This window comes from Rhinatrema bivittatum, chromosome 3 (genome assembly GCF_901001135.1).
Source record: "Rhinatrema bivittatum chromosome 3, aRhiBiv1.1, whole genome shotgun sequence".
Classification (NCBI taxonomy): domain Eukaryota; kingdom Metazoa; phylum Chordata; class Amphibia; order Gymnophiona; family Rhinatrematidae; genus Rhinatrema; species Rhinatrema bivittatum.
In genome coordinates this window covers 514,772,914-514,799,415 of record NC_042617.1, presented here as the reverse complement: position 1 = coordinate 514,799,415, position 26,502 = coordinate 514,772,914, and the positions used below count along the sequence as shown (strand labels likewise).

Below are 26,502 nucleotides of genomic sequence, written 5' to 3'. Positions count from 1 at the left end.
TTGTTACAGATGCAGCAGCCACTGATTCTAACCTTTTGGCTTCTTTTAGCTGCAAGGTTCTCTGGAAAAATCAGTTCCTAGACACACTATTTGGTTTAATTAAGGCAAGCGCTGCCATCCTAATTTTTGTCAAGCAGCTTCATCAACACCAAGCTTGGAGATTTTAAAAAATCTCGTTGGCTAGTTTTTTACCTTGTGCAAGGAGCACAATAAATACTATGGGGGCAATTTTGAGTAGCCTGCCTAGGTGCAAAATAAGGGAACATTAGTACTACCCAACCACTTTCTAGAGTATTTTCACACAGGCCGATTCAGTAAAATGCGCGGGAGAGCCGGCGCTCCGAGGCAAGCGCCCGCTCTCCTGACGCGCGCCCAGGGCACTCTCCTGGGCGCGCGATCCAGTATTCAAATGAGGGCCTGCGCTAATAAGGAGGCTGTCAGTGGGTTTGACAGCCGGCGCTTAAATTTACCGGTGCCAGTTGTCAAACCCGCTGACAGCCATGGGTCCGGAAAACGGACGCTGGCAAAATTGAGTGTCCATCTTCCAATCCGCGAGCTGCAGGCTGATTTTTTTTTTTTTTTTTACGATTTTTATTTTTTTTAATTTTTGGGGCCTCTGACTTAATAGCGCTATGATATTAAGTCGGAGGGTGTACAAAAAAGCAGTTTTTTTCTGCTTTTCTGTACACTTTCCCGGGGCCGGCCAAAATTAACTCCAGCCATTGGACTGGCGTTAATTTCTGAGAGTAAAATGAGCGGCTTGGCTGCACATTTTACTTTCTGTATCGCGCGGGACTAATAGGCTCATCAACATGCATTTGCATGTTGCGGGCGCTATTACGGGTAGATCTTTAAAAAATACGCAATCGTGTACTTTTGTTCGCGCACCAGGCGCGAACAAAAGTACGCTGGATTTTATAAGATACGCGCGTATCTTATAAAATCCGGGGTCGGCGCGCGCAAGGGGGTGCACATTTGTGCAACCTGCGTGCGCCGAGCCCAGCGGCGCTGCCTGTTCCCTCCGAGGCCGCTCCGATTTCGGAGCGGCCTCGGAGGGAACTTTCCTTCGCCCTCCCCCCACCTTCCCCTACCTAACCCACCCCCCGACCCTATCTAAACCCCCCTACCTTTGTCGGCAGCCCCGCTCCATCCTTCAGTCCCGGGGGCTGGTCCGGAGGCCTTGACCATGCCCCCGGGCCGGTGCCACGCCCCTGGGCCCGCCCCCGAAACGCCGCGGCACGTCCCCGAAATGCCGCGGCACGTCCCCGAAACGCCTCGTCGTACGGAATCGGCCTGAAAGGGATTGTACCTACCCAGGCGGCTTCCAGTTGAAATTTTACAGCAAGGTACAAGTGAACAAAGTATCCATGATTTACTCTGTGCCTGCTATTTCTGCAGGAAGAAGAACAGCGGCAAAACAGATCGTGCACATTAAAAAAATGCAATGGTGTGCATGTTGTGCATTCCCACAATCTTAACATGCCCTTCTTTTTAATTTGGCTGAGAGTACATGCGTAGTGAAAGCGGGACAAATTCCAGCCAGAGCAATCTAGATGGTTAATGACTTAGCTACTCTGCGAAATCCTTTCAAAAAGTTGTTCTCTATAATCTGAAAATAATGTTTATTAATTTAACTCCTATCCGTTGAAACATAGCATGTTAGTTGCCTAAAAATATCTTGATTCTTAACCATAACTACTCTGAATGTTCAAAATTTGTTTTTCTATTACAAACATAGACACCTACCTAACCACACCCCCACCTGACACACAGTCACACTGCTTCCTTCTCTCTCTAAACACCCCACTCCAGATTTAATTTAATAAGAGCAAGAGGCCTCAGTGGCTGCAGAGGGATATGGTGGTGCCTCTAGATTTTAAAAGGGTGCTGGAAAGATGCAACGAGACAGGGGTGGATTGCAGGAAAATAATGGCCCGGGGGGTATTTTCAAAACTGGCCCATGGGGTATCTGACACCTTTATGCACTTTCCCTGCAGCACGTGTATCGACAGCTCCCAAAAACACACTAAGTCAACCCTGGAGCCCAGCAGAATTGAGCCAGATTATCTCCAAAATAAACTTAATCTTTTCTAAGTAACTAAGAAGTTGAACATATTCTAGAGACCATGGGTGAGCAGAGTTGCAGCCCCCATTCCATCCATGCAAATAGGTTGGGCCCCCTACACATCTGCTTATATCTCTTATAGAGATATTTTATGGATTCCTGGTCTGGCTCTTGAACCAGTTCCAAGTAATGACACTGCCAGTCAGTATCAGACAGCATGCTCAGTCACAAACAGATTTTTTAGACTGCAGAAACCTTATTGGCACATACACATGAACAGCCACAAAGACACATATTCTTTCTCAGATACACCGAAACACTGAGAGTACATGTGTTTGTCTGTGTCAGAGAAAAAGACACCCCCCCCCCACACACACACACACTCTCTCTCACAGACAAAGTGTGTATGGGTGAGTGTGTCTCTCACTCTGTCTGACACAGACACACCAAAACTCTCTGTCATGCTACTGATGTACTGTTGCTTATGTGCTCACATAGTGAGTGCCCCCAATCCAGCACTGCTGCATCATGGTGTAAAATTCTTGCTTGCTGCCAGCCCTTCCCCATTCTGTAGCAGCCCCTACCTTTCCCAATCTCATTCTCTAAGAAACTCACTGGTTCCAGAGTCAGCTGCTTCTCTCAGAGTTCAGTATAGTTACCTCAGTCAGAAACCTCCCCAACACTGCATAGGCACTTTCTCCTGGCTTACCCCCTTCTGAATTGTGTCTGTAGCTTGCCTCCATTTCTCCACAACCCTCCCACTACTCTAGTGCATTCCCATTGACTGCAGGCTACACAGTCTGCTGCTTTTATGGTTCCCCAGGCTCGGCTCTGCCTACCAACTCCAGGGGAGAGAGGACAAGAAGTGACCCCTTACTTTTCCCCGGGCTTATAAAAACAGAAAATTAAGCCCTGGCCAAGAATGGGGAGAACCACTAACCCAAAGAAGTACAGCTCCAGATGGATTCCTGCTTTCTCTTGTGGAGCCAGTGCAGCCAGAGCGTTGCGCTGGAGGTGGACCCTTGGCCTGGTGCAGGATTGGTACGGCCCTCTGAGGGATTCCAGAGGGCGCCTGCCGCCAGGAGGCGGAGCACACAAGGAGACAGAGGCTGACAGGAACTTCACCAATAGCAATCCGGGGGCTCTGTGAGTTGAGCCCTTGGATTCCCGGACCGCCTGGACTTAGGTGGGCCTTTGGGGGTCTCCCGGAGAGATGACGGAGAGGTGTGCCCACCAAAAGGAGAGGTGTGTGGCTGTCAGCAAACAGGCGAGCTAGACTGGAACCAAGAGTACCTGAGACCACTGGAATGAGGCAGGAACTGAAGGTCCTCCAGGTAGGATAGGCAGCGCCTAGTGGTCCAGCTCGAAGAAGGCTGCAGTTGGTGTCGAGGCAGGCAGGCCTGGTGATTACGGGAGGAGCAGAGTGTCCGAATGGAGCGCAAGGGTCAAAGCCAGGGTATCTGTCCGAGAATGGTCAGCCAAAGCAAGGGTCAGTTTCAGGTATCAGTCCGAGCGTAGTCAAAGGCGAGCAGAGGTCAATTCCAGGTATCAGTCTGAGCGTAGTCAAAGGCGAGCAGAGGTCAGTTCCAGGTATCAGTCCAGGTGTGGTAAAAGGCAGGCAGAGGTCAGTTCCAGGTATTAGTCCGAGAAGTACTACCTGGGTAGCGAGACGAGGGACAGGACTCAGGAACGCAGAAACTTAGGAACAGATGCTGGAACACAGGATGGACCATGGGAACACAGGAGCAAGGCAGGAACACTGGAACAGGCACAGGAACAAGAAATGCAGGAACACTGGAACAAGCACAGGAACAAGGAACACTGGAACAAGCACAGAAATGAGGACGGAAAACTAGCTCACACAGAGGTGATGACCCGATTGCAAAGGCGAGGAACTGAGAGAAGGGCCTTGCCTTATATATTGTGCCTATGTATCGTCATCGGGAGGCATCCGGGCCGAGGTTCCCGCCCTGGGCCCTTTAAATGAGGGAGCGTTGGCCATGCACGTGCCTGGGGTGGGGCCGAGAACGCAGAGCCCCTGCGGGAGCTCCGTTGTGAGGCCTGTGAAGCAGGAGGAGTTCGGGACAGGCGCTGAGGACGCCGAGAGCTGGCTGCTGCGGCTAGGGAGGACGGGATGGAGCCCATGGAGGGCAGCCCGAGGTGAGCAGGCCCGGTCGTGGCACCGGCGCAGCCAGGGAGCGCAACACAGAGCGGGTGCGAGGGTCTTAGGAGTCATAGACGAACCTTACAGCCTTGCACATACTCCTGGTCCCACCCTTCCCACAAATAATTTAAAAAATATGCATTTATAGTAAGATTTTTCATGAAAAAGAATATTCAGTGGTCTAAGGTAAAAATATCACTGAAAACATATATATCATTTACATGTACTACTGGTGGTACCAACCGGAAAACTCTACAAAAAAGACACCTACAGTCATATGGTATTGGGACTATTGTAAAGCTTGTCAGCCCTCAGAAAGCTTTAAGTAAACTTAATTATAATATAGTAGATCTCCCACATGAAAATAGCACTAACTGCCAGCACTCAAACAGTAACAGCCATACCTATGAAAAGGCAACACCTCAAATATTACACCAGGCCCTAAACCACCAATACACCTGATATTAGGAAAACAGAACAAGTCAAGCTGAAACTACATGCTAGCACACATGCAGAACACAGATGAACCCTCACCAAATACAGAATAAAGAGATAAAGTATAACTAGAAACATGCAGACAAAAACTGAATTGGAAACTGTAGCAAGGCAGAGTCTGTATGCACTGCAACAATGTAAAAACAGAAACATCATTATTCCTCATTAAACATCAAACAATAAAATCAAGATATATAAACAATCAATCATAATGGTAAAACCATAATCATAAAAAGAATAAATATTCAAAACAACTGATGAAAAGAATACTCAATAATTATTTTTTTTTATTATTCCCAAATACCTTTAAACACAGAATATAAACAAAATAAATAAAATATTTAAAAACAGAAGACATTAAATAACACCCAATTATTAAAACTAATAAGGATAAAAAAAATCCCTAGCTCGCCATACCTGGGAACGTTTGATTTCAAGTCACCCTGAGATTGTCATGGATTAGTTCGGGGAGGGAGTGGTACAACTTTCTCCTCTCTCACATACCCATATTCTCCAACACACACACACACACACTTGCTTACTCACACATCCTCACACACGTTCTCTTTCACATGCTCTCTCACTTACAAATGCATATGCTCTCTCACACACATACATGTGTGTACATTCTCTGTCATGCACACTCTCTCCCCAGAACATATAAATAGAGGCTTCTTCGGGCCTCCACAGCTTCTTTCTCACATACACATGCAGTCTTACATGCCATTTGCTCACAATCACACATGCATCTACACATGTTCACCCACATGCTCTCTTACATGTTATTTGCTCACACATATGCTCTCACATAAATACATACATGCTCCATCTCACATACATATGCTCTCTCTCACTCACAGATATATACACACACACACACACACACACTTGCTTTCTCTCTCCCCGAAACATACCAGCTGACAGGGCTTCTTCTCTTTGGTAGTGCAGCCCCACAGACTGCAGCCTTCTCTTTTCTGCCTCGCAGCCCAGCTGCCATGCGGCTGAAAAAAAGAGGCCCCTGTCAGCTGGGCTGCGAGGCAGAAAAGAGAAGGCTATGCAACCCAGCCAACGACAGCCTCTTGTCTTCAGCCATGTGACCTGGCACAAGCTAGCCCCGCAACCACATGACTGGCCTGTGCTGATAGTCCAATCCATCCCTGCTAGAAAGCAAAGTCTGAAAGCTGACTGTGGCAGGTCTGGCAGGTGTTATGTGTGGATAGGGCAGAGAGATTACAGGTGGCATTAGCTCGGAGAAATAAATGAGACATCTGAGGAAAGATGAATTGTAAAGAGAAAAAATATAAACTAAAATATTGACCAGCATCATCACCGTGAAGGGATATCATGCCTGCTTTAGGGTGAAAGTGCAGAAAATTAACTAGCAAGAGTAGCGTAGATACTTGCGAGACTGGCACAGGCATTATTTCACTCTTTGTCTCTCGCTTCTGAGTGGGTTTGGTGGTACCTACTACTAAAGCAGTAGGCCCACTCCAAAAAGCAAGAGCCTTTGCCGGGGCCTTCTCATGCATCTGAATTCTATTCACTGAGCTGCAACGTGATTGCAATTGATTTTTACGTTCCTAGTGTATCCCATTTCCAGCTGCAGGAAACAATCAATTCTTTCTAAAACTGACTGCAGTAGAGCAGCATCTCTCTTTCTCATGCCAAGCTTTTGCTCTTCAGCTCCATTTGTTCCTTTGTAGCCATTGTTGACGTCCTGTTTGTTTGAAACAATTTACATTTGGTTTGAGAAGATGAGCTAACCAGTTCCCTGGAACCCCTTAAATACCAGTCAGTGCCTAGTGACCAGAATAGTCCAAGCCAAATGTTCAATACTCACAGACTGTGCAGTGTAAACACCAAACACAGCTGTAGGACATTAGGAAAAGCCACCCTTAAAAAAAAAAAAAAAAAAGGCAGGGCATGCAGCGTTAATGGTTCGTCAGGCTAACTATTAACCATTGAGTGGAGGAGTAGCCTAGAGGTTAGAGCAGTGGGCTACGGACCGGGGTTCGAGTCCTAGTGTCGCTCCTTGTGACCTTGGGCAAGTCACTTTACTCTCCATTGCCTCAGGTACAAACTTAGGGGGTCATTTATCAAAGTGCTATATGGCATTTTCGCATGAAAAAAATGCCTTTAACACATGCGAAAATGCCATAACGCATAGTGCGATACAAATTAGAAAAAGGGGAGGAGTTCCCTTCCTCAACCATGGGAGGAGGGGGGGGGGGGAGAGAGAGGCATGCCCTCATACTAGGTAGGTATTTATACCTCTATATGAGGCCTACCTAGTAACTCGAGGTGAGGTTTAGGTATTAGTGTAGAGATTAGGGGCCACTTTGACAATCAGAGTACGATGTACGAACAGAACAGTGCACTCTTGTGAAGATTTGATGACCTTTGGAGTGAGGGAACTCACCCAAAGATGAGATTTGTACAATGTTCTCTCAACCTAGCATGATGGACTCTCTACCTGGGTAACAGTTTGCGCTAATACCTATGCAAAGCGCTAAGATAGTGCCCTTTGTGATAAACTGCCTATTACCATAAAACACGCCCCTTTTCCTATCGCATGCGATATTTAGTGCATTTTGATAAATCCAGGCCTTATTTTGTAAGCCCTCTGGGGATAGGGAATTACCTGAATGTAATCCACTTTGAAGTGCTGAAAAAAGTGCAAAAAGCGAAATATAAATCTAAATAAAAGGCTATTCTCAGAGCAATATACTCTGAATTTTTAAATGTATTTTATTTTTTATTTATATGCCACCTTAAAGCAGATTACATTCAAGCACTGTAGATATTTCACCTGTCCCAAGGGGGCTCACAATCTAAGACCCTCATTTACAAAGCATTTTTCCCATGGACACAGAATGGGAGAGAAGCCTTAGTAAATCAGGCCCTAGGTTTGTACCTGCGGCAATGGAGGGTGAAGTGAGTTGCCCAAGGTCACAAGGAGTGACAGTGCGATTTGAATCCTGGCATCCCTGTTTCATAGCCCACTGCTCTAACCTCTCTAGGCACGCTTCCCATGGATGGGATATTTTGGAATCTCCTCAGAGTCTTGTTTCAAGATACCAAGCTACATTTAAGCCATTGTTCTCATGTAGAACAAATGCTTAAGGCCCATTTTTTAAAATCATTTTACATTATATTGACCCCATCAGAGAATATCTTGGCAAATGTGCAGTAACCTGCACAATACTAGAGTATTGCCACTCTAGTAATAAAACAGTCCCTTAAACTTACAATATACCAATAACTGAGGCGCATAGGTACCAGCCCTGACATAAGTAGACCAAAAAAGCCTGCATTAGAATTTATTAAGTTCTGAATGAAGCCCTGAGTTTCCTTCTCATGTTCAAACCACTAATCACATAAAAAGGTGAAGCACTCCTGACTAGAGGGCAGGGACCACTGTGCACTCATGGGGAGGTTATGCACACAGAGAAAGGCAATGGTCAGAACAAGTAGGCAAGGTGTACTCCCAGTGGTTGTACCCAGACGTGCCAATGGCATTCTTTACTAGTAATGCCAATTAGTTTTTCATAGACTTAGTTGGAAAGCATCATTTTGACTCTTAGTTGCTTTCAACTGTCAAATATGCAATTTCATCAACATCCATTTGCTGGTTTCCCTGCTTACACAAAGTCACAGAGGAATGGATATGAACTGTTATGTTCCTTTCATAAAGAACACCTAAAATAAAAGTATCACTTTTGGGTACATGGAAAGGTGTGGGACTTCCCACAATGCTTTATTTCATTTATTTCTCTTTTTTTTTTAAAATAAAACATTGAAGTGTCATGCAATGTAGACATAGCCATAATCACAGTAAAATGCTTTGGTCACAATTACATTTTACAGTAAAAAGTAGCAAAGAGTGCTTAAAATGGAGTAGTTACAACAATCCTTCATCCTCTGAACTGTGCCAGTACAGTTCCCACACTTGATAACAGTTGCCAAATTAGGCTAATCTTTCTGGAGGGTGCTGTCTCTCTGGCTTTACGTTTTTGTACCTCTTTTTGAGGGAAGTCATTATGGCTTCTTGTGCTTTCTATGGTTGGGTTTGGGAAGGGGATTTTTTTTTTCCTATTGCCAGAAATATCCATGCCACAACCAGGATACATCTTACATTTCTATGTATAGTATCCTGGCAAGAGAAGCTTAAGAAAGGTCACCAGTGTGTGGGAACTGGGTAACTATTGTATATGTCTTTATGACAGCCTCAGTGAGGCCTCAGGCTAGGCTGTTTGAGCTCTTTGTTCTTACAATCTTGCAAAATCTCCCTCTAAGCTAATACAGTGCTTACTGCAGCCAAAACATATGCCTGAAGAGGTTAAGCAAATATACTACAGAGGAGCTGAGCAAATTCACTGAAATACATTGACATTCTCAACTTGCCCACCTTCATGTGCAGCCCTGTTCTCAGGGTACATAAGATGAGAAGAGGTTCTGGCCCATTAGGAATGAGGTGGGCTCTCTAATTTACTTTTGTGGGCTCTAACTTGGGATCATGCAGATGGTGAAGTGGACCCAGTTAAAGGCAGATGAGTAGAGGGTCCCTGCTCTTAGACTGGGGGGGGGGGAATGCTGTACACTCCCCTCCATGAACCCTTATCGCTGCATTAGTGCTGGCACGAGTACAAGCTCAGAACAAAGCCACACCAACTCACTAGCTTAACCAATGTCCAGCTTTTATTTGTTCTGGATATTCCAGCCAGCAACTATATGCATTTTAGTAGAAGATAATATAATAAATACTGAAAATATCAGAGTTCATGGAAGTACCATCAGATATTGACCATGCAACACAGATGTTTACTGGACACCCAGGATTAAGAGCACCAGTCTCTCAGTCTTCACTTGAACAGAAATTAGCCCCCCCCCCAATTTCTAATTGGTACCAGACTCTTCTTATTCCTCCATAATCTTTGGCAAGAGGCAGAGCTTGCACCCCCGCTACATTCAACCTCCCTAGCCTATAAGGACCGGAGAGAACTAACTTCCTGCTTCCTATTCCTTTTAAACACCCGCTCTCCACTATGTGATTTGGGATTCACCTCCTTTCACTAGCATACCCCCCATCACACTACTCACACCTCCGTAGACCACTTACATCCCAGCGGGTTTCCTCAGCATCACTACACCAGCAATGTGTAAGCTTTCCCCGGTTTCCTCCACACTGTGGACTTCAAGGGGTTCTTCTTCTTCATCTTGGACCAATCCCACTCCTTCTTTCCCTCTTCAGCCTGTTCCTCAGATGAAGGTACTGCCTGGGTTTCTCTTCAGCTCCTGGACCCTTTTCTCAATGGGAAGAATTATCCTTTCCACACCATGGCCTTGGGCATTTTCCCTTGGGGGGAACAGTTCCTGCAGGGCCCTCTCCGTACTGTAGGAGATTATGGACTGCATGAGCCCATGGGCTGGCCAGTGGTGTACCTAAAGTACCGTATTTTGCACCTGGGGTGGATACTTCCTTTGGCACCTCCCACCCCACCCCCCGATTCACTTTTCTGTCCCTCCTCTCCCCCCTTCTCCGTCACACCTCTCCCTCCCCCGCCCAGTGATCTCCGGTTCCCCTCTCCTGCACACAGGCTCTCTCCCTCTCTCTTGCACACACTTTCACATACCCCTGCACACAGGCTCCCTCCATTTCTCTCTCATACATACACACCCCTTCACACAGCTCCCTTTCTCTCTCTCACACACACACAGAGACACAAACTCACTCTCACTTCCTACCCTGCTCGCCATCAGAAGCACAGCAGCAGTTTCATCCTTCAGCCCCCGCGACATATGGGGACTCTTCATTTTTCTTGAGGCAGCACGGGGGCTGGCGTGGCACTACTCCCTGCATCTGCGGTGGGGAGGGTGAGGAGCAGCGCTGTTGCTCTTCCTCCTGCTTCGGGCCATGACTGCATGACCTTTCCTTCTTCCCGCCCGCATGGACGCACCGCTTCCTCTTCTGGGCTGTGGGGGGTGGGAAGAAGAAAAGGCTATGCAGTTGCTGGATCCAACCCGTGGCGCTCTAGGCAGCCACCCAATGCTCTCACCACTCGTGTCCCGGAGGCCTCTCTCTTCTTTTACTGCGAGTGGAATGGGCTCCGCTCACAGTTGCCGACCTCCCGGCTGGCACCCCCCTCCTGGCTGTCACCTGGGGCAGACCACACACCCCTTAGTATACCACTGGGGCTGGCTACTGTAGGCTCCCTACATCTTGGAGGTCCCTCTCTCCACCAGTTCCAACCTAGAAAAGGCAATGTCAACTCCCACCAAATCCTCCCAAATGTATTCCTTCCCTGGAAAGCCTCTCATTCAATCAGACCATCCTTAGGATTTAAAGTGACGAATACATCATCCAGTATCCACAACACTAAGACATCATATAGATCCTTCCCACAACTTATGCCATCCTGTGATCATTTAGGAGCATTATATACTCAAACTGTTAAAGCATTTTAGATAAATTTTAATCAATGTGAATCTTGGAGTCTCTCCCACCCAAAATATCTTGTGCAACTACAATGGAAATGGAACACATATTTAGAGGTCTCCCCACATATGAATGAGGCCTTATCTTTTTCTTCTTTGTATTGCTATCCCAATGCATTCTGGTCCAGGTAATGCTGTTATAAATATAATGATATCAATCACAACAAAATAACCCACATCCACTGTACTCCAGTGTACCGAATAGTCTACCAACAATATCAAAAAACAAAAGGTATCACCAGTATATTTTTTATCACTTAACAATATATGCAAAAGCCCAAATGTATGTAGGCCCCTTACTTACAGAGTCTGTATTATGTAACAGACACTATTTTTGTATAGGGTCACCTTGCTTTAATTTAAATTAATCATCAATAGTCCATTTTTTGTTAGAAATTTTTCATTATAATAAAAACTAATGTCACACACTCCAAGAAAAGGGACACAAATACTCATCTACTCCGTAGTAGTAGTGCACCCGACACAGCTGTGTCGGGTGTACTACTACTACACAGGAGATGCAGTCCAACGGGGCTGCCATGGATTATTAAAAAGATGCGATTCCAAGGAATTACAAGGCTTCCCTACGACGCTCTCAAAAAAAAGCAAATTTTGAAGGACACCCCCTGAAGCAGGATGACCTCGTCCGAAACACAGCTGTGTCGGGTGCACTACTACTACGGAGTAGATGAGTATTTGTGTCCCTTTTCTTGGAGTGTGTGACATTAGTTTTTATTATAATGAAAAATTTCTAACAAAAAATGGACTATTGATGATTAATTTAAATTAAAGCAAGGTGACCCTATACAAAAATAGTGTCTGTTACATAATACAGACTCTGTAAGTAAGGGGCCTACATACATTTGGGCTTTTGCATATATTGTTAAGTGATAAAAAATATACTGGTGATACCTTTTGTTTTTTGATAAATATAATGATTACAAGCCTTGACTTAAAATGCAAAGATCACCCTAGAGATTCGCTGATGAAGTTGAGAGCTTCTTCTATGGAAAGGGAGAACAGGTTTATGTTGGTGTAGTTTGCATTGGTAAAAGTAAGAGATTTTTGATGACCCTAGAACTAATGGTGAACAGTGAAAAACGCTGACTGGCTGCACCTAATCAGGTATGTAGAGCTTTGAAAACAGAGTATGACACAATTCTGGCTGTCAGACTGAGTAATGCTCTGATAAGACAGCAATTTCAGGGGACATAAGCTGAAAGGTTAAGTCAATTAATAAAGATTTGTGTGTTGGAGAAATTAATGAGGGGTTTGTAATGGCTGCACCTTTTCAGATCTGACAGGGAATTATTTGAGCCACAGTTAAACCAGTCAAGTTTTCAGGATTTCCACAATGAATATGCATGTGATAGATTTGCATACACTGGGTCTACAGTGTATGCAAATCTATCTCATGCATATTCATTATGGATGTCCTGAAAATCAGACTGGTAATATGTGCCTCGAGGAGAGGGTTGGGAAACACTACTGTATATCCTTGTGCTACTTTGTCCAGTCTTACCTGCATATGCACCTTGTACAGCACTGCATGCAATATCAATTTTCGTATAATAATGTAGAGTTAAGGGAAAGATGGCAAGACCAGTGTCATGGGCCCTGAACTCCCACATTCCTAATAAGATGCAATGTCAAGAAGAGAAAACTTGAGCTCACAAAGCTCAGAGATTTCCAGGTTTACCCAGATCAGGAAATACGTTTTGTGTTGAGAATTTCCACAGCCTGATGTTTGCCTTTCCCCCATCTCTGTGGGGATTGAAACTGATCGAACAAGAGAAAGCTGACATGAAATAAAAGAAAACTGTCTAACAGTCATCAATTGAATTTATAACTTCAGAATGGCTACAACCCCTCCCCTTGATATGTTTTAATTGTAATTTTAATTTCAACATCTTTCGATGCTTTGAGTTCTTTCCCAATTTGCGAAAATGCCTTGCACCCGTGAAGCAGAAAATTGGGGTTCAGTGATCAGCTTAGTCTCTTTTTTTAGTTACATCCTGCCCTGATGACCATGAGAGGTCATAAACTTCCTGGCAAACCATTCAAATCTTCAGCCTTTAGCACTTATCTTTTGCACTCTATTAAGTGTCATCAACAATGCCACACGCCATTCTGAATTTTTCAGGAGTCCCCAAAACGTTCAGCATGCAAGAGTCTATCTGATACTGGATATTTGATTCTTGATAAACATCAGCATCTCCTGCAGCATGATTGAACTCTCTTGTATAGTGCTGTTCATAATTAGAGAATTTACACAATACCTGTCCTCATGTTTTGGCCTCTTCTTGGCTAAGAACTAAGTGCAGGATCTGAGTCATGATCTGGGGCCCTGAACCTGCTGATGAGACTGAGAACCTGTGCTGAATGGAAGGGGCGAAGGGAGGGGAGGGTTAATGCCATGTCACCTGACCTTATTGGAGACAAGATGATGTTAGGATCATTGCCAAAGCAGAATTCAACTTTTGTTAACCACCCCCTTTCCACCACCACACAAAATGAAACATTGAAATCTTGCATGCTGGAGAATGAGGATAGAGATGATCTTTAAAAAGAGGAATAAGAACAGGCAACACCAGAATGCTAGACAAAACAGATCTGCGCAGGAAATCCACAGTCAGTTAGCAGGAATGAATACATAGGCCAGCTGTCCTGTATTAAGAGGGAGAATCACATATTTTGGTAAAAATATTCATTTTCTCCACTCTATCCTTGAAAATAAAATGTAGTCCAGTGCATATCAAACAGGCTTTGACATGTTCCTCATTCACATCACATACATCCCAGAATATCCCTCAAAATCATATGTATTGGAAAGCTGGCCACAGTAGGAAAATAAATGATAATTATATATACACGATCCCTAAATGAACTGATGAAGCAGTTTGAAGTATATTCAGAACTGTGTGGCAACTGCTCAGTACAGCTGGAACTGCTGTTGAGCCTTCAGATCATGCACCCAGATCATCCAGAAGGTACTGAGAATTGCACACTTTTTATGACCAGAAAGTCTTTAATCAGAGAACAGTGAAGAATTATAGAGGAGAGAGGTGACTTGTAATTACTAAGCACTTGTCTGAGGGATTAGAGGCTCTTAGCTCAGTTCTCTGTATTGCAGTGCCTCAGTTGTGAGATTATTTCTGACTGCCACAACCCCCTACCAGGTCTGGTTTATCCAATACTCAATGTCCTGTGAACATCTGTGCTATGCTGCTTCTTCACTGATGGACTTCCCTGTAGTGTATCTGCAATAGGAATCTGATACAGTGAATTCCCTGGTATGAAAATAACAGTAAAATTAGTACTATGTGCGGCACATTCAGTAAACACAGTTCTTAATATAGGGTGACTACCTGGCTGCACAGGACACAGAGCAAATGAGTCAGTTTTGGTTTTTCAACATTTTGAAACAGGAAGTCAAAAACCAGGACAGACTCAATGCAGCTGGCCGAGACTTGAACATAAAATCTGAATATTAGAGAGCTTCATAACCAACCTCTACCCACACACTGAAGTAAAAGATGAAAAAATACCAAATTTCTTGATCTGAGTGTGCTAAAACTAAACCCTGTAAGAAGAAGGGTAGGACCTTGTTATATTTCTAAAGACTTAATTTGCATTTGAACATGCTGAATTGAAAGGGCAGGAAATTTCTTTATATTGAATTATTGCCTCAAAAGAATTCATCTCACAGAGCTTGAACTTTTTTTCAGCTAGGTTCCATTTCCTGCATAATGTCACCAGCATCATGGGAAGCCTGTCACAATGTCCAAGAGTTAGCCCGTCACATCTTGATCTTTGTCCTACATGCAATCAGAGGATTGGATGGGAAAAATGAAAATGAATCCCCAAACCCTGTGCTTCGGGATGATCGATCCTAGAGGCCTGATCAGTCTATCTGTAACAGATCATATGCCTAACACATTAATCCTATTTACACCTTCTTGCAGGCTGTGTAATGTTTGGCTGGTTGTGGGCTGCTTCCTGCGACCAGTCACATTTACCCAGGATGCCAACCAGCTGCTTTGCAGCTCCCTCACTGCTGCCTTTCTTAGGCATGCTCATATAGGTCCCATGGTGGGAAACATGACTCTGGTGACATCAGGCCCCTAGGGCCATCTAAACCCAGATGGATCCCTGAATCTTTGTCTTAGCAACAGGTCCTTCTGCAGCCCTAGCAGTGCGTGTTGCTTCCTGTTTGCCTCATTTCCTCATTGCCTTGCCTCGTTGTTACCTTTCCTGCCTTGCCTCATTGTTACCTTGCCCTGTCTGTGCTGTTTATGTCTTGGTCCACTGTGCCTTGTCTTGTCTTGTCTGTCCATCTCTGCCTGACTCCTGGTTCTGACCCTTGCTATGGACTCTGACTTCTCTTCTGTACTGCCGCCTGCCCTGACCTCAGCTTGGACCTTGACCTGCCTACCTGCTGCCTGCCCCAACCTTGGCCTGGACCCAGATACCACTTTCTCACCACCTGCCCTGACCTCAGCTTGGACCTCGATCTTGGTCTAGACCAGGATACTGTTTGCTTATTGCCTGCCCTGACCATTTACCAAGGTTTGATTACATCTGACTATTCCCTACAGGACTCTTGTCTAAGACCTGTCAGCCCCTGAAACTCAAGGGCTCAACATATGGGGAACAGGGCTGGTATAGGTGAAACCCCTGATCCAATCCTAGTAAGAACGCGTCTATCTGTTGCTGGCATGGGCTAGTAGGTTTGCCTACTAGGTTGCGTCAACCAGCTCATAGCCCAAGGACCCACATCCATCACTGGCTATAAAGCTTTTAATAATGAGATGCCCCAAACCTCTATTCCTGTTTGTTGCATACTGACTCTTCTGTACTCCTCCACTTAATATTTTTCAGCCATTGTGACTATCTATTATGTGGTGTACTGTTTTATATTCCATGATTTCTGCTGTCCCACTCTGTAAATTAATGGATTATATAACTGCATATACTTCAAAAATATGATACAGATGAGAATACTATTATAATTCAGCTTTGACTGGTGTGAGCACATCAACTATTGATTTCTGTAGAAGCAATACTAGAGAAAGATAAATAGTGAATTTTAATTTTTCTTTTTACAACACAAATAATTCCCTTGAGATTCTGTATCTCAATATGCCCCATTTAGGTTGAGGGCCTAAGCAAGCCTAAATTATTTGCCAGTTGTTCCAGAGAAAGTTATAGCTGGAAATAAATTCTTTGTTGAAAGCATTGCCAACTTTGAGTTGTGTGTAAAGCATTGGATCAATATATAGTCAAAATATTTTGGGTTCTATAAAACCTCTGTACTGAAAATGTATACGGTTATCAGAAAAGGATTGGAAAGAGATTAACCTATAGAGATTATTGCTGGCAAAATCAGATATGTGATTCTTCCCTGCCAGTTGCTTTCTGACTCTAATTGAGTCCACTTAGTACAGGGGTGAACAACTTGAGTCCTTGAGAGCCAAAAACAGGTCTGGTTTTCAGGATATCTGTAATGAATATGCCTGAGATAGATTTTCCTACAAAGGAGGGAGTGCATGCAAATCTATCTCGGGCATATTCATTGTGGATATCCTGAAAAACGGGCCTGTTTGTGGCTCTTGAGGACCGGAGCTGGCCACCCCTGACTTTGTATATGTGAATGCTCAGTTATATTTTCACCTGGAGTAGTAAAATGCAGCATCAACACTGCATATACCCGAAATTTTTCATTTAAAGAATTCCTAATTATTTAGATTATATTAAACATCGCATGGGTCCATGGGTGGTAAGGAGGGAATGCAAAACAAAAATGTAATTGGGGGCATGGTTTAAATTTATTTATTTATTTGTTTATTTATTTATTTATTTATTTAAAATCTTTTCGATACCGTCACTAAGTTATATACCATCGCAACAGTTTACATGTAGGCACATATTTAATGTAGGTAAAAGTGTACTATAGTACATTCTAACAGGTGCCGTCAAAGGTTCGGTTACAATATATCATTAGACAAAATAATTTTTAGAGAAGTGGGTCATGACCGAGTGTGCTGAAGGTACTTTTACGGGTAAATTTATCATACATAGTGTTATCAATATGCTAGTTGTGATGTGGGGTTCATAGACTACTCTACTGTATCGTCCTAAGTACTGTGTGTCGGTGCTTATCTGCTTATTCTTGAATAATTTCTATTCTATTCTCCTGTTGCCTTGTTAAAAAGCCATGTTTTTTAAATTCATCTAGTTTTATTTTATGTTTTGTTTTGTTTTTTTTTAATTTCCAGGTCCAATTGAATTTCGATATTTCTTTCTCAGGCTTCGAAATAAGTACCTCAACACCATGACCCTTGCTGGTATGTACCTAGGCAAAAGCATTACATCCATTAGGGATGGAAGGACTCAGAGAAGATGGAGGGATTTGTGAAATTTCTTGAATGTTTTGAAAACTTCTGGATGTTCTATGAAACGTCCTGTCTTCCAGTCATGGTAGTGAATGTTGGACCTAAGGTAGGGTACCTTTGCAAGCCTGTGACTCATCCTCACATTGGTTGACAAAACAGAGCTGCTTTATAGGGGCTTATAGCACACCTAGAATTGGACATAGGTGGTCTATAACCTTTTTTAAATAAATAAATGCTGCCAATTTGAAAAGCTTGTGGCTGAACTGTAAGTCTCATTCACTCGAGGCCACACCAGAGTCTGACTTACCGACCTATGAGCACATAGCAACCGACCAAAAGGTTATAGTAGCCACAATTCTTGATGAATGGTATTCCAAAATCCCATAGTAATAGCCTTCCACAGAGAAGCAGAAGAGGTATAAAAGTAGGAATAACAAACAGAGTTCATACACACAGGCACATGAGCACCTACAAACCATGCTTACACAGAAGAAGCTGATGCTGCCCTTCTGAGAAACCACAAAAAAGAACTTAACTGCACTCCAGAATACTAACACCAGTGTCTACAAGAGACAGATTAATGGACTCATCAGCTGCTAGGTCTTTCTTATTTGGGTGTTGTATAGTAAAATGTCATTCAGTGACAAAGGCATGCTGTAGAATTATTGTTGTCAGGGAAATGATCCCACAGCCACATCTGTATTGAACTTATGGAACAGTTAGTAAGAGCTCAACTCTAATGAACCAAAGGTATTGGAGTTGATTAAGCTGAGCTTCTATTAAATGTATTGGGTTAAATTAAGAGAAGTTTAATTTAATTAATAGCTTGACTCGTGGCATCTTCAGCCAGTTAGAAACTTTAGAAAGCTATACTATTTATTTATTTAATAGCTTTTCTATACCGTCATTAAGTAATTTACCATCATAATGGTTTACATCAGGGCACATAAAATAACATAAAATATCTAAAATGAGTAAAATAAAATATATAAAGTGCCAATACATTAACATTGGTTACAAAGATTCATATAATAAAATCTAATTTCAATAATAGCCCTTTTATTGGATGAACATTTTCTTGCTTTTAACAACATCAGCTAAAGCAAAAAATGCAAATCAGAGGAAATATAGACACCAAAATGTCTTGTTTCCTTTGCCAAACTTTGAACCTACAAAGTTCAAATAGGTCCTTCATTGGAAAACAAATTATTTCAGCCCTCTCATCCACTTTAAAAAAAATAACTATGAGCTATAGTTAGCTACTTGGTATTTGCTGGAAATAAGACCTTCGATCGAGACATAAGGACTCTAAGCAGTCAACTTCGGAAATTATTTACCAAGTGTGGTGAACAAAATAATTGAATCCTATGATATGAAAATATGAGTTGCAGTCCCCAAGAATCTCAGAACAAACAAGCTCCCTTACATGCCATTTTAGACTAGAGTTAGCTTGGAATTTTGTAATAGTATATTACCAGCTTCATTACAGCATGCGAATTTCAGAAAAAGTAATCAAGATTGTGACGTTATTCTACTGTTGGCTTCAACATCTGGAACTGAGCAGAGGAAGCAGACTTAGCATGCTTCTGATGTGATGTCAGCTCAAACGAAGGGCAAAAAGCAAAAATTGCCCACATTTCAGTTACTCCATTTATTAAAATATGCTCAAAACCAATTACATGGTCCAAATTCATAGTATTCTATGGGGAAAAAAGAGAGAAGAAAGAGAAATTGAAATCTTTCACTTCTTGTGTAGCTACTATGGGCGGATTTAAAGAGGTATGCATGGGCGTACATTTGTGCGCGCAACCTGGCGCGCACAATTGTATGCCCGATTTTATAACATGTGCCCGCATGTTATAAAATCCAGGGTCGGCACGCGCAAGGGGGTGCACACTTGTGCACCTTGCATGTGCTGAGCCCTAGGGAAGCCCCAATGGCTTTTCCTGTTCCCTCCGAGGCCGCTCCAAAATCAGAGTGGCATCGGAGGGAATTTTCCTTCCGCCCCCCTACCTTCCCCTCCCTTCCCGTACCTAACCCGCCCCCCAGCCCTACCTAACCCCCCCCCCATCCTTTATTATGCAAGTTGCGCCTGCCTCTGGGCAGGTGTAGGTTGCACGCGCTGGCTGAGTGCTGGTGCGCTATCTCCCGGCATGGCCGCTGTGCCGGAGGCCTCGGTCCCACCCCTCCCCGCCCCTTTCACAAAGCCCCAGGACATACGCCCGTCCCGGGGCTTGCGCGCATTGCCGGGCCTGTGCAAAATAGGCTCGGCGCGTGTAACCCCCCCAACGTGCGTAAATCTAGCTGGATTTACGCGCATAGGGCTTTTAAAATATGCCCCTATGCTAATTGATAAAAAAAAAAAAAGAGAGAGAGAGAGAATACTCTATATGCCTTAAGGATGACGCACATGTATTTAGAGTTCCCAAGAATTAAAATACAGTATATCACCCCTTTGCATATTTTGCCTTGCTTTCATTGCCTTATCAGTAATAAGGCACAACAAATATGAACAATCCCTTTACAAACATTTTTTTGTACTACTGTTAGGATAGGGTGCTCTGACAGGTCTCAGCTGCTCTAATCAGAACATCAGTCTAATAGAGAAAAATGCAGAGAGATGGAGAAAGGGATGGGTCATCTTTTTCAAACAGCAAAGCCATCAGGTTCTGAGATTAACAGTATAGGAGAGCTGCAATGCAGATTGTACAGCTACAACACACACACTATCCCATACCCAAACCAACTCAGTAGGGACTAGGGATAACAAATATATTTGACTAAACTTTGGTCTGGATTTACGCAGGCCTCATGTGGAAATAAATATATTCAGGTGTGTGAGCTCCTAGAAGTGAATAAAAGCTGTTTAGCTATTCATTGAAATTTTGGTTTGTGGGTATGTCTGGGTGCAGGCTGAACAGTGTTAATAGAGCATCTATGATGGCCAACTACTCCTTTTTATTTATTTTTTCTAAACACCCCATGAACATTTCCTTTTATAAAAGTAGCTAATTGGGAAAAAAATCTGAACATTTCCTTCTATTTGCCATCCAGAGGCTGAAAAGATTTTGCGTGACTTGAGTCCTAACAGAGTAAAGTTCAAGAATTGTGAAAGTACGAGTACATAACTCCAAGACAGAGTGAAATACTAAGGGTTTTGTTGCCACTAACGGCAAAACGCTTCATCACCTCTTCCTTGTTCTTGTACCAGCCCCTTCCTTCCATCTGTCACTGATAGATCCCCTGTTGGTCTCTGAAGTTCACTGTGGTCTCTCCCCATGTACCAAAGGCCAACCTAGTAGATTCATGTCTATGCCATTTCAGGGTTACCAATTCTTGATTTTTCAGAACCAGTTGATCCTGTCCGGCTTTTACCCCACTGCCTGCATGAACTTGTCCTGCTTTTCTTAGGGAAATGAAAAAGAACCATCAGAACTACAAGTCCATGCAGGCAGCAGGATAAAAACCGGACCGGATCAACCTATCCTGAAAATAAAAAATGAACCCAGTTGGCAACCCTACCCTAGCTTTAAAGGTCTCTCATTGTGTAAAGGCCCATGCTGCCTATACATTATCCTGGCATAACCGGCTTGCACGGCAGTTGCTAGAACTCTAAAGATAGTAGTTTCTCAAAAAAGGAATATATGCATTTTTCTACTGTTTATCAAAATTAATTTAGAGAATATTAGAAAAATTCTCAAAAACCTATCTATTTTACATAGATAGGTTTCTGAGTTGTGTAAAAATGTGAAATGTGAACAGTGGTTTTTTTTTTCCATTCATGAAGTATATAATTACAAGATATTTGTATAGAATAGCACCATTAGCATACAAAGAGCTATATAATGCTTTCCTCTTTAGTAGTGGGCAATGGACAAACCTGACCATTTTCTTGTTGATGATATTACATTCCCCTCCATCTTTGCCATGCAGGGACACTGCTACTGTTTGATCATGGGATAACTTGCTATATTTAGCAGAGTCATGCTATCTTGTGATAGATTCAGGAGCTGGCAGCACATCTGAGTGATGAGAGCTCAAATCTAGGAATCAATAAACCTCAGTTTGATTCCCTGGGGGCCTCCAGTCCCTTTGTGACCTTGAATGACTTTACTTAACTTCCTGTCTCAAACTTACGTTCAAAGCTCTTTGGGGCAGACACACTGTAGCCATGTGAAATGATCTGCACTCTCCTGGTGACAGACTGTATTAATAATACATTCTATGGGGAAAAAATATCCTACTGGTGAATGGGGAAAATGAGCATCACATTTGTGCACAGTTGAAAATGTCCTTTCACTCCATAAACTGTAATCTGAAAAAAGAAAAAAAAGATGGAGAATGAGTTATTCTTCCACTCTCTGAATTACTTTGAAACAATTTTCAATCTGCAGCCTACAAAGAGAAGATGAAGGAGCTCCCTCTGGTGTCTCTCTTTTGCTCATGCTTCCTAGCAGATCCCTTAAATAAACCAGCCTATAAATATGAAGGTATGTTATGTGCATTTCTATTTTTCTTTCCTTCCCTGCTGTGTTTCTCACCTTAAAGTTCCCCTCTTCTCCACCTCCTCCTTTCAGAAGAGGTTGGAGTAACATAAGCACCTGACTCAAGATCATAAGGGCTAGGGGACTGCTGTTTCATGTCGGGAAAACTCCTAGAAGGTTTTAGAACAGAAATTAAAGAAAGTAAATTATTTGGATGCCCCTATGCTGTTCTCTTATTTAAGTCCTGAGGCAATGTTAGTGTTTAAAGTTTACTTTAAAGCACCTCCTGACTGGTCACACCCTCCATTATGACCTAAGTAAATCAGAATGTTGCTCAGCCTGTCCTTCAGGCCCTCGCAGGCATCATCTGGATACCATGAAAATGTGGACTTTGAGAAAGAACATTTTTCATAATAGGAGATGTAGCTTAATCAAACCTGTACGCTCTTTCATAATTTGCAATGAAATGATATAAAGTTTAATAAATAATAAAGGATAGCTAGGGAAAATACCATTAGAGGAAGCAATTAATTTAAGAAAGCAGGTAAGTTGGTGTTTTGAGTGCTCAGTGTAGTACTACAGCTTTAAGTTGTGCACAAATGTTGTGCATGAACACTGGGGCAATGTACTGACATCCTGGTGTATTACTTCACATCCCAAAGCATGCTGGGCCTTCTTGTCATACTTTCTTAGTGTCAATAGGATGACAATTTTTTTTTTTTTTTTAAATGTGCTGTATGGCTGTCACTCTTTCAAAGCCTTAAGTGATGCTGGAAAAAATGTAACACTTCTTATTTGTGGTATTTTTTTCCCCTGATCAGATACTGTGGATCTCACCTGGTGTGTGATATCAGACATGGAAGTAATAGAATTAAACAAGCGCACGTCTGGTCAGTCCTTCGAGGTCATCTTGAAGCCACCTTCCTTGGATGGAATCCCAGAGTTCAATGCCTCCCTTCCCCGGCGGCGAGACCCATCTCTGGAAGAGATTCAGAAGAAGCTGGAGGCAGCAGAGGAGAGGCGGAAGGTAAATGAAGAAAAGTGAATTGCTTTCATGGTGTAAAAGAGGGATTTTGGTAGGTTTTGATGCCCTTCGGATATCACACCTGAAAATGGGAGCTATGTGGTCTGTAAAGCGAATGTACTTAGGGTATATATTTTGCTGGTCCTGTCAAAGGTGTCACAGCCTACAAAGTCTCTAGTTTTCCCCTTACTCGAAAATATCAATGACCAATGAGCAGTGGCAAACAAGGGCCAGCCAGGTGGCTCAGCAGCATTGCTGTGCACTGTGGTTTGGATGACCTGGAGTTGATTCCTGAGCCCAGCTTTTACTCCCCGGGCTGGAAAACTGCAAGGTCAGAAATATAATTGAAAAAAACAGAAGTGACAAGCAATCATTAAAGTACATCAGTGGCACAGCCAGAACTGAATTTTTTTTTTTTTGGGAGGGGGCCCAAGGTTAACCTGGGAGGGCACTGTGGCGAGCCTCAACTCCTAACTCTTACCCCATCCATTTCACAGCACCATTTTGTTGTATGATAAAAATTTGAAAATGGAACCAACTGGTACTGTTTTGAGAAGGCACCAGTGGGGCAGGAGTGACCGAGGATTGCTTCTGCCCCGTGAAGACCCACAGCAGAAGAAGTAAGAGGAAAGGAGGGAGGCTGTCCAAAAGCCTTCGGGGGTAGGGGGGCTTTGTTAAAATTTTGAAGGTGCAGTGCTTCACCTCTTGCAGCGGGTGGCTTCCTCAGTGGCTCTTCCTGGTAGCGGCAGCAGCAGCAGCAGCACAGAATGGCTCTGCCTGCCTACTGCAGCTGCTCTGTCCCCATCAGATTGGTTGCTGGTTATTAGAGGTGTGAATCGGAACCGATTCCGGTTCCGATTCCAGGTTCGGGGACTATCGGGAAACTTTTTGCGTGCAGTCCGATTGGTTTTTTCTTTATCGGCTGCGTCCGAGCCGAAAAACAAAAAACCCACCCCTACCCTTTAAAACACATCCTTTAGCTTCCCCTACCCTCCCAACCCCCCCCCCCCAAAACATTTTAAAAGTACCTGGTGGTCCAGTGAGGGTCCCGGGAGCGATCTCCCGCTCTCGGGCCGTCGGCTGCCACTAATCAAAATGGCGCCGATGGCCCTTTGCCCTTACCATGTGACAGGGGCTATCGGTGCCATTGGCCGGCCCCTGTCACATGGTGGGAGCAATGGCTGGCCCGCACCATTTTCCTATCGGTTTCGGGGAGCCCCCGATTTCTGATGAGTTTGAAAATATCGTATGATATTTTCAATCGTCAGAAAAACGATTCACATACCTACTGGTTATAGCCAAAACCGGAGACTGCCGAATTTGGGAGAGGGCACTTACGAGGGTAGGATGCTGAGCCAAAACTGAGGAGACACAGGCCTCCAAGGCCCAGCCGTGTCTACGCCCCTGGAGTAGATATCAACATTTGTGGGCGGTAAATCGAAACACAGGAATTCTGGTATTTTGCAATTGCTGGAGCTCAATAATCCTTTATCATAAAGGGATAAATTATTTTATACATATGTATTAGTAACTATAGTTAAAGTCAATCAGAAATATATGGCCAGGCATGATTTTACAGTCAAACAGATAGATACAGAAGTCATCTGAGTTTGCAAAATATTAAAAAAAAAATAAAAATGGTCCCAGGAACATTTCATCAGAGAATGAGGAAGATAAAACTTGGTGTAGCCTATTGTCCAGGAGACATCTGAATGGTTTTGGATTTCAGTATCTTAAGTTAGTGGTTTGGGAACGGAACCTGAGGTTGCTTTCACTTTACTGGAATTATTCTCTGTATTAGTCCTTGTGAAGCATTCTGATTTAGAAATGCTTAAAGAAACAAACTCCTCAATCCCAGGTGGTTCCAAACTGATCTGATTTATTTTCTACCAAAGGCTCAACATAAGACCTTCTTATCAAGAATGAATTTCACAGGCCTCAACTTCATTTTAGACTTCTTCACATTATCTTCAACAGAAAAAAAGTTATATTAGGAGAGCTAGTTCAGTTTCCATACAATACAGTAGTCAAGAAGGGTACATCACGATCAACCATTTCAGCTTATTTTATTTTATTTATTCATTTATAACATTTATAGTCTGCCTTTAATGAGTGCACGCTAAGTGCCATACAGATTAGTATATAATACAGCATATCAATAATACAATTCTGTTATATAACATTACCTTCAATCGTAACTATTTCAGCTTCCTCATAAGGTTATGAATTTCTAGAATGGTCCACCACACTCACAAGGCCAAATAGATTTCAGGCATGTGTCTCGTTACCAAAATGGTTATCACAGGTGGGATTCCAAAATCCTTCCAAGCTGGTAGTTAGACTAGCAGGCTTCTACCTGGCACATGATACTAGCTGGGTCTTTTCACCACTCAGTCCCAGGGTTCTCTCTGTCTCCCTGGGAGAGTCTCTCAGTGTCCTTCTTCTGGGACAGTCTGTCCCAAAAGCCCTTTAAAGTTTTTCCCACATGCCCAATTGTTGTCCAGTTGCTCCTTGAATCCAGCTACACTAACTGCATTAACCACATCCCCTGGCAAAATGTATGTTGAGTGAAAAAAAGCACGTTCTCTGATTAGTTTTAAATGTGCCACATGCTAACTTCATGGAGTGCCCCCTAGTCTTTCTATTATCTGAAAGAGAAATAACCAGTTCACATTTATCCATTCTAGACCTCTCATTATTTTAAACACCTCTATCAATCCCCCCTCAGCTGTCTCTTCTTCAAGCTGAAATGTCCTAACCTCTTTAGTCTTTCCTCATAGAGGAGCTGTTCCATCCCCTTTATCATTTTGGTTGCCCTTCTCGGTACCTTTTCCATCATGACTATATCTTTTTTGAGATGCGACGACCAGAATTGTACACAGTATTCAAGGTGCGGTCTCACCATAGAGCGATACAGAGGCATTATGACATTTTTCCATCTTACTCACCATTCCCTTTCTAATAATTCCCAACATTGTTTGACTGCCGCAACACACTGAACTGACAATTTCAATATGTTATCCACTATGACGCCTAGATCTCTTTCTTGGGTGGTAGCTCCTAATATGGAACCCAACATTGTGTAATTATAGCATGGGTTATTTTTCCCTATATGCATCACCTTGCACTTATCCACATTAAATTTCATCTGCCATTTGGATGCCAAATTTTCCAGTCTCACAAGGTCTTCCTGCAATTTATCACAATCTGCTTGTGATTTAACTACTCTGAATACTTTTGTATCTGCAAATTTGATTACCTCATCTGTCGTATTTCTTTCCAGATCATTTATAAAAATATTGAAAAGTATGGGTCCCAATACAGATCCCTGAGGCACTTCACTACTCACTTCCTTCCACTGAGAAAATTGTCCATTTATT

The 26,502-nt window shown here is 43.2% G+C and overlaps 1 protein-coding gene across 1 annotated transcript in view; it reads left to right on the top strand.

The window, feature by feature from the left end:
• Nucleotides 1–17,501: 17,501 nt before the first annotated feature.
• The window catches only part of STMN4 (stathmin 4), a 32,338-nt gene continuing 23,337 nt past the window's right edge, over nt 17,502–26,502 (top strand). The window contains exons 1-3 of the mRNA XM_029596203.1: nt 17,502–17,566; nt 22,009–22,104; nt 22,920–23,125. Of these exons, the coding sequence (XP_029452063.1) occupies nt 17,554–17,566; nt 22,009–22,104; nt 22,920–23,125 (315 nt within the window). The 5' untranslated portion in view covers nt 17,502–17,553. The remainder of the gene's footprint in view (nt 17,567–22,008; nt 22,105–22,919; nt 23,126–26,502) is intronic.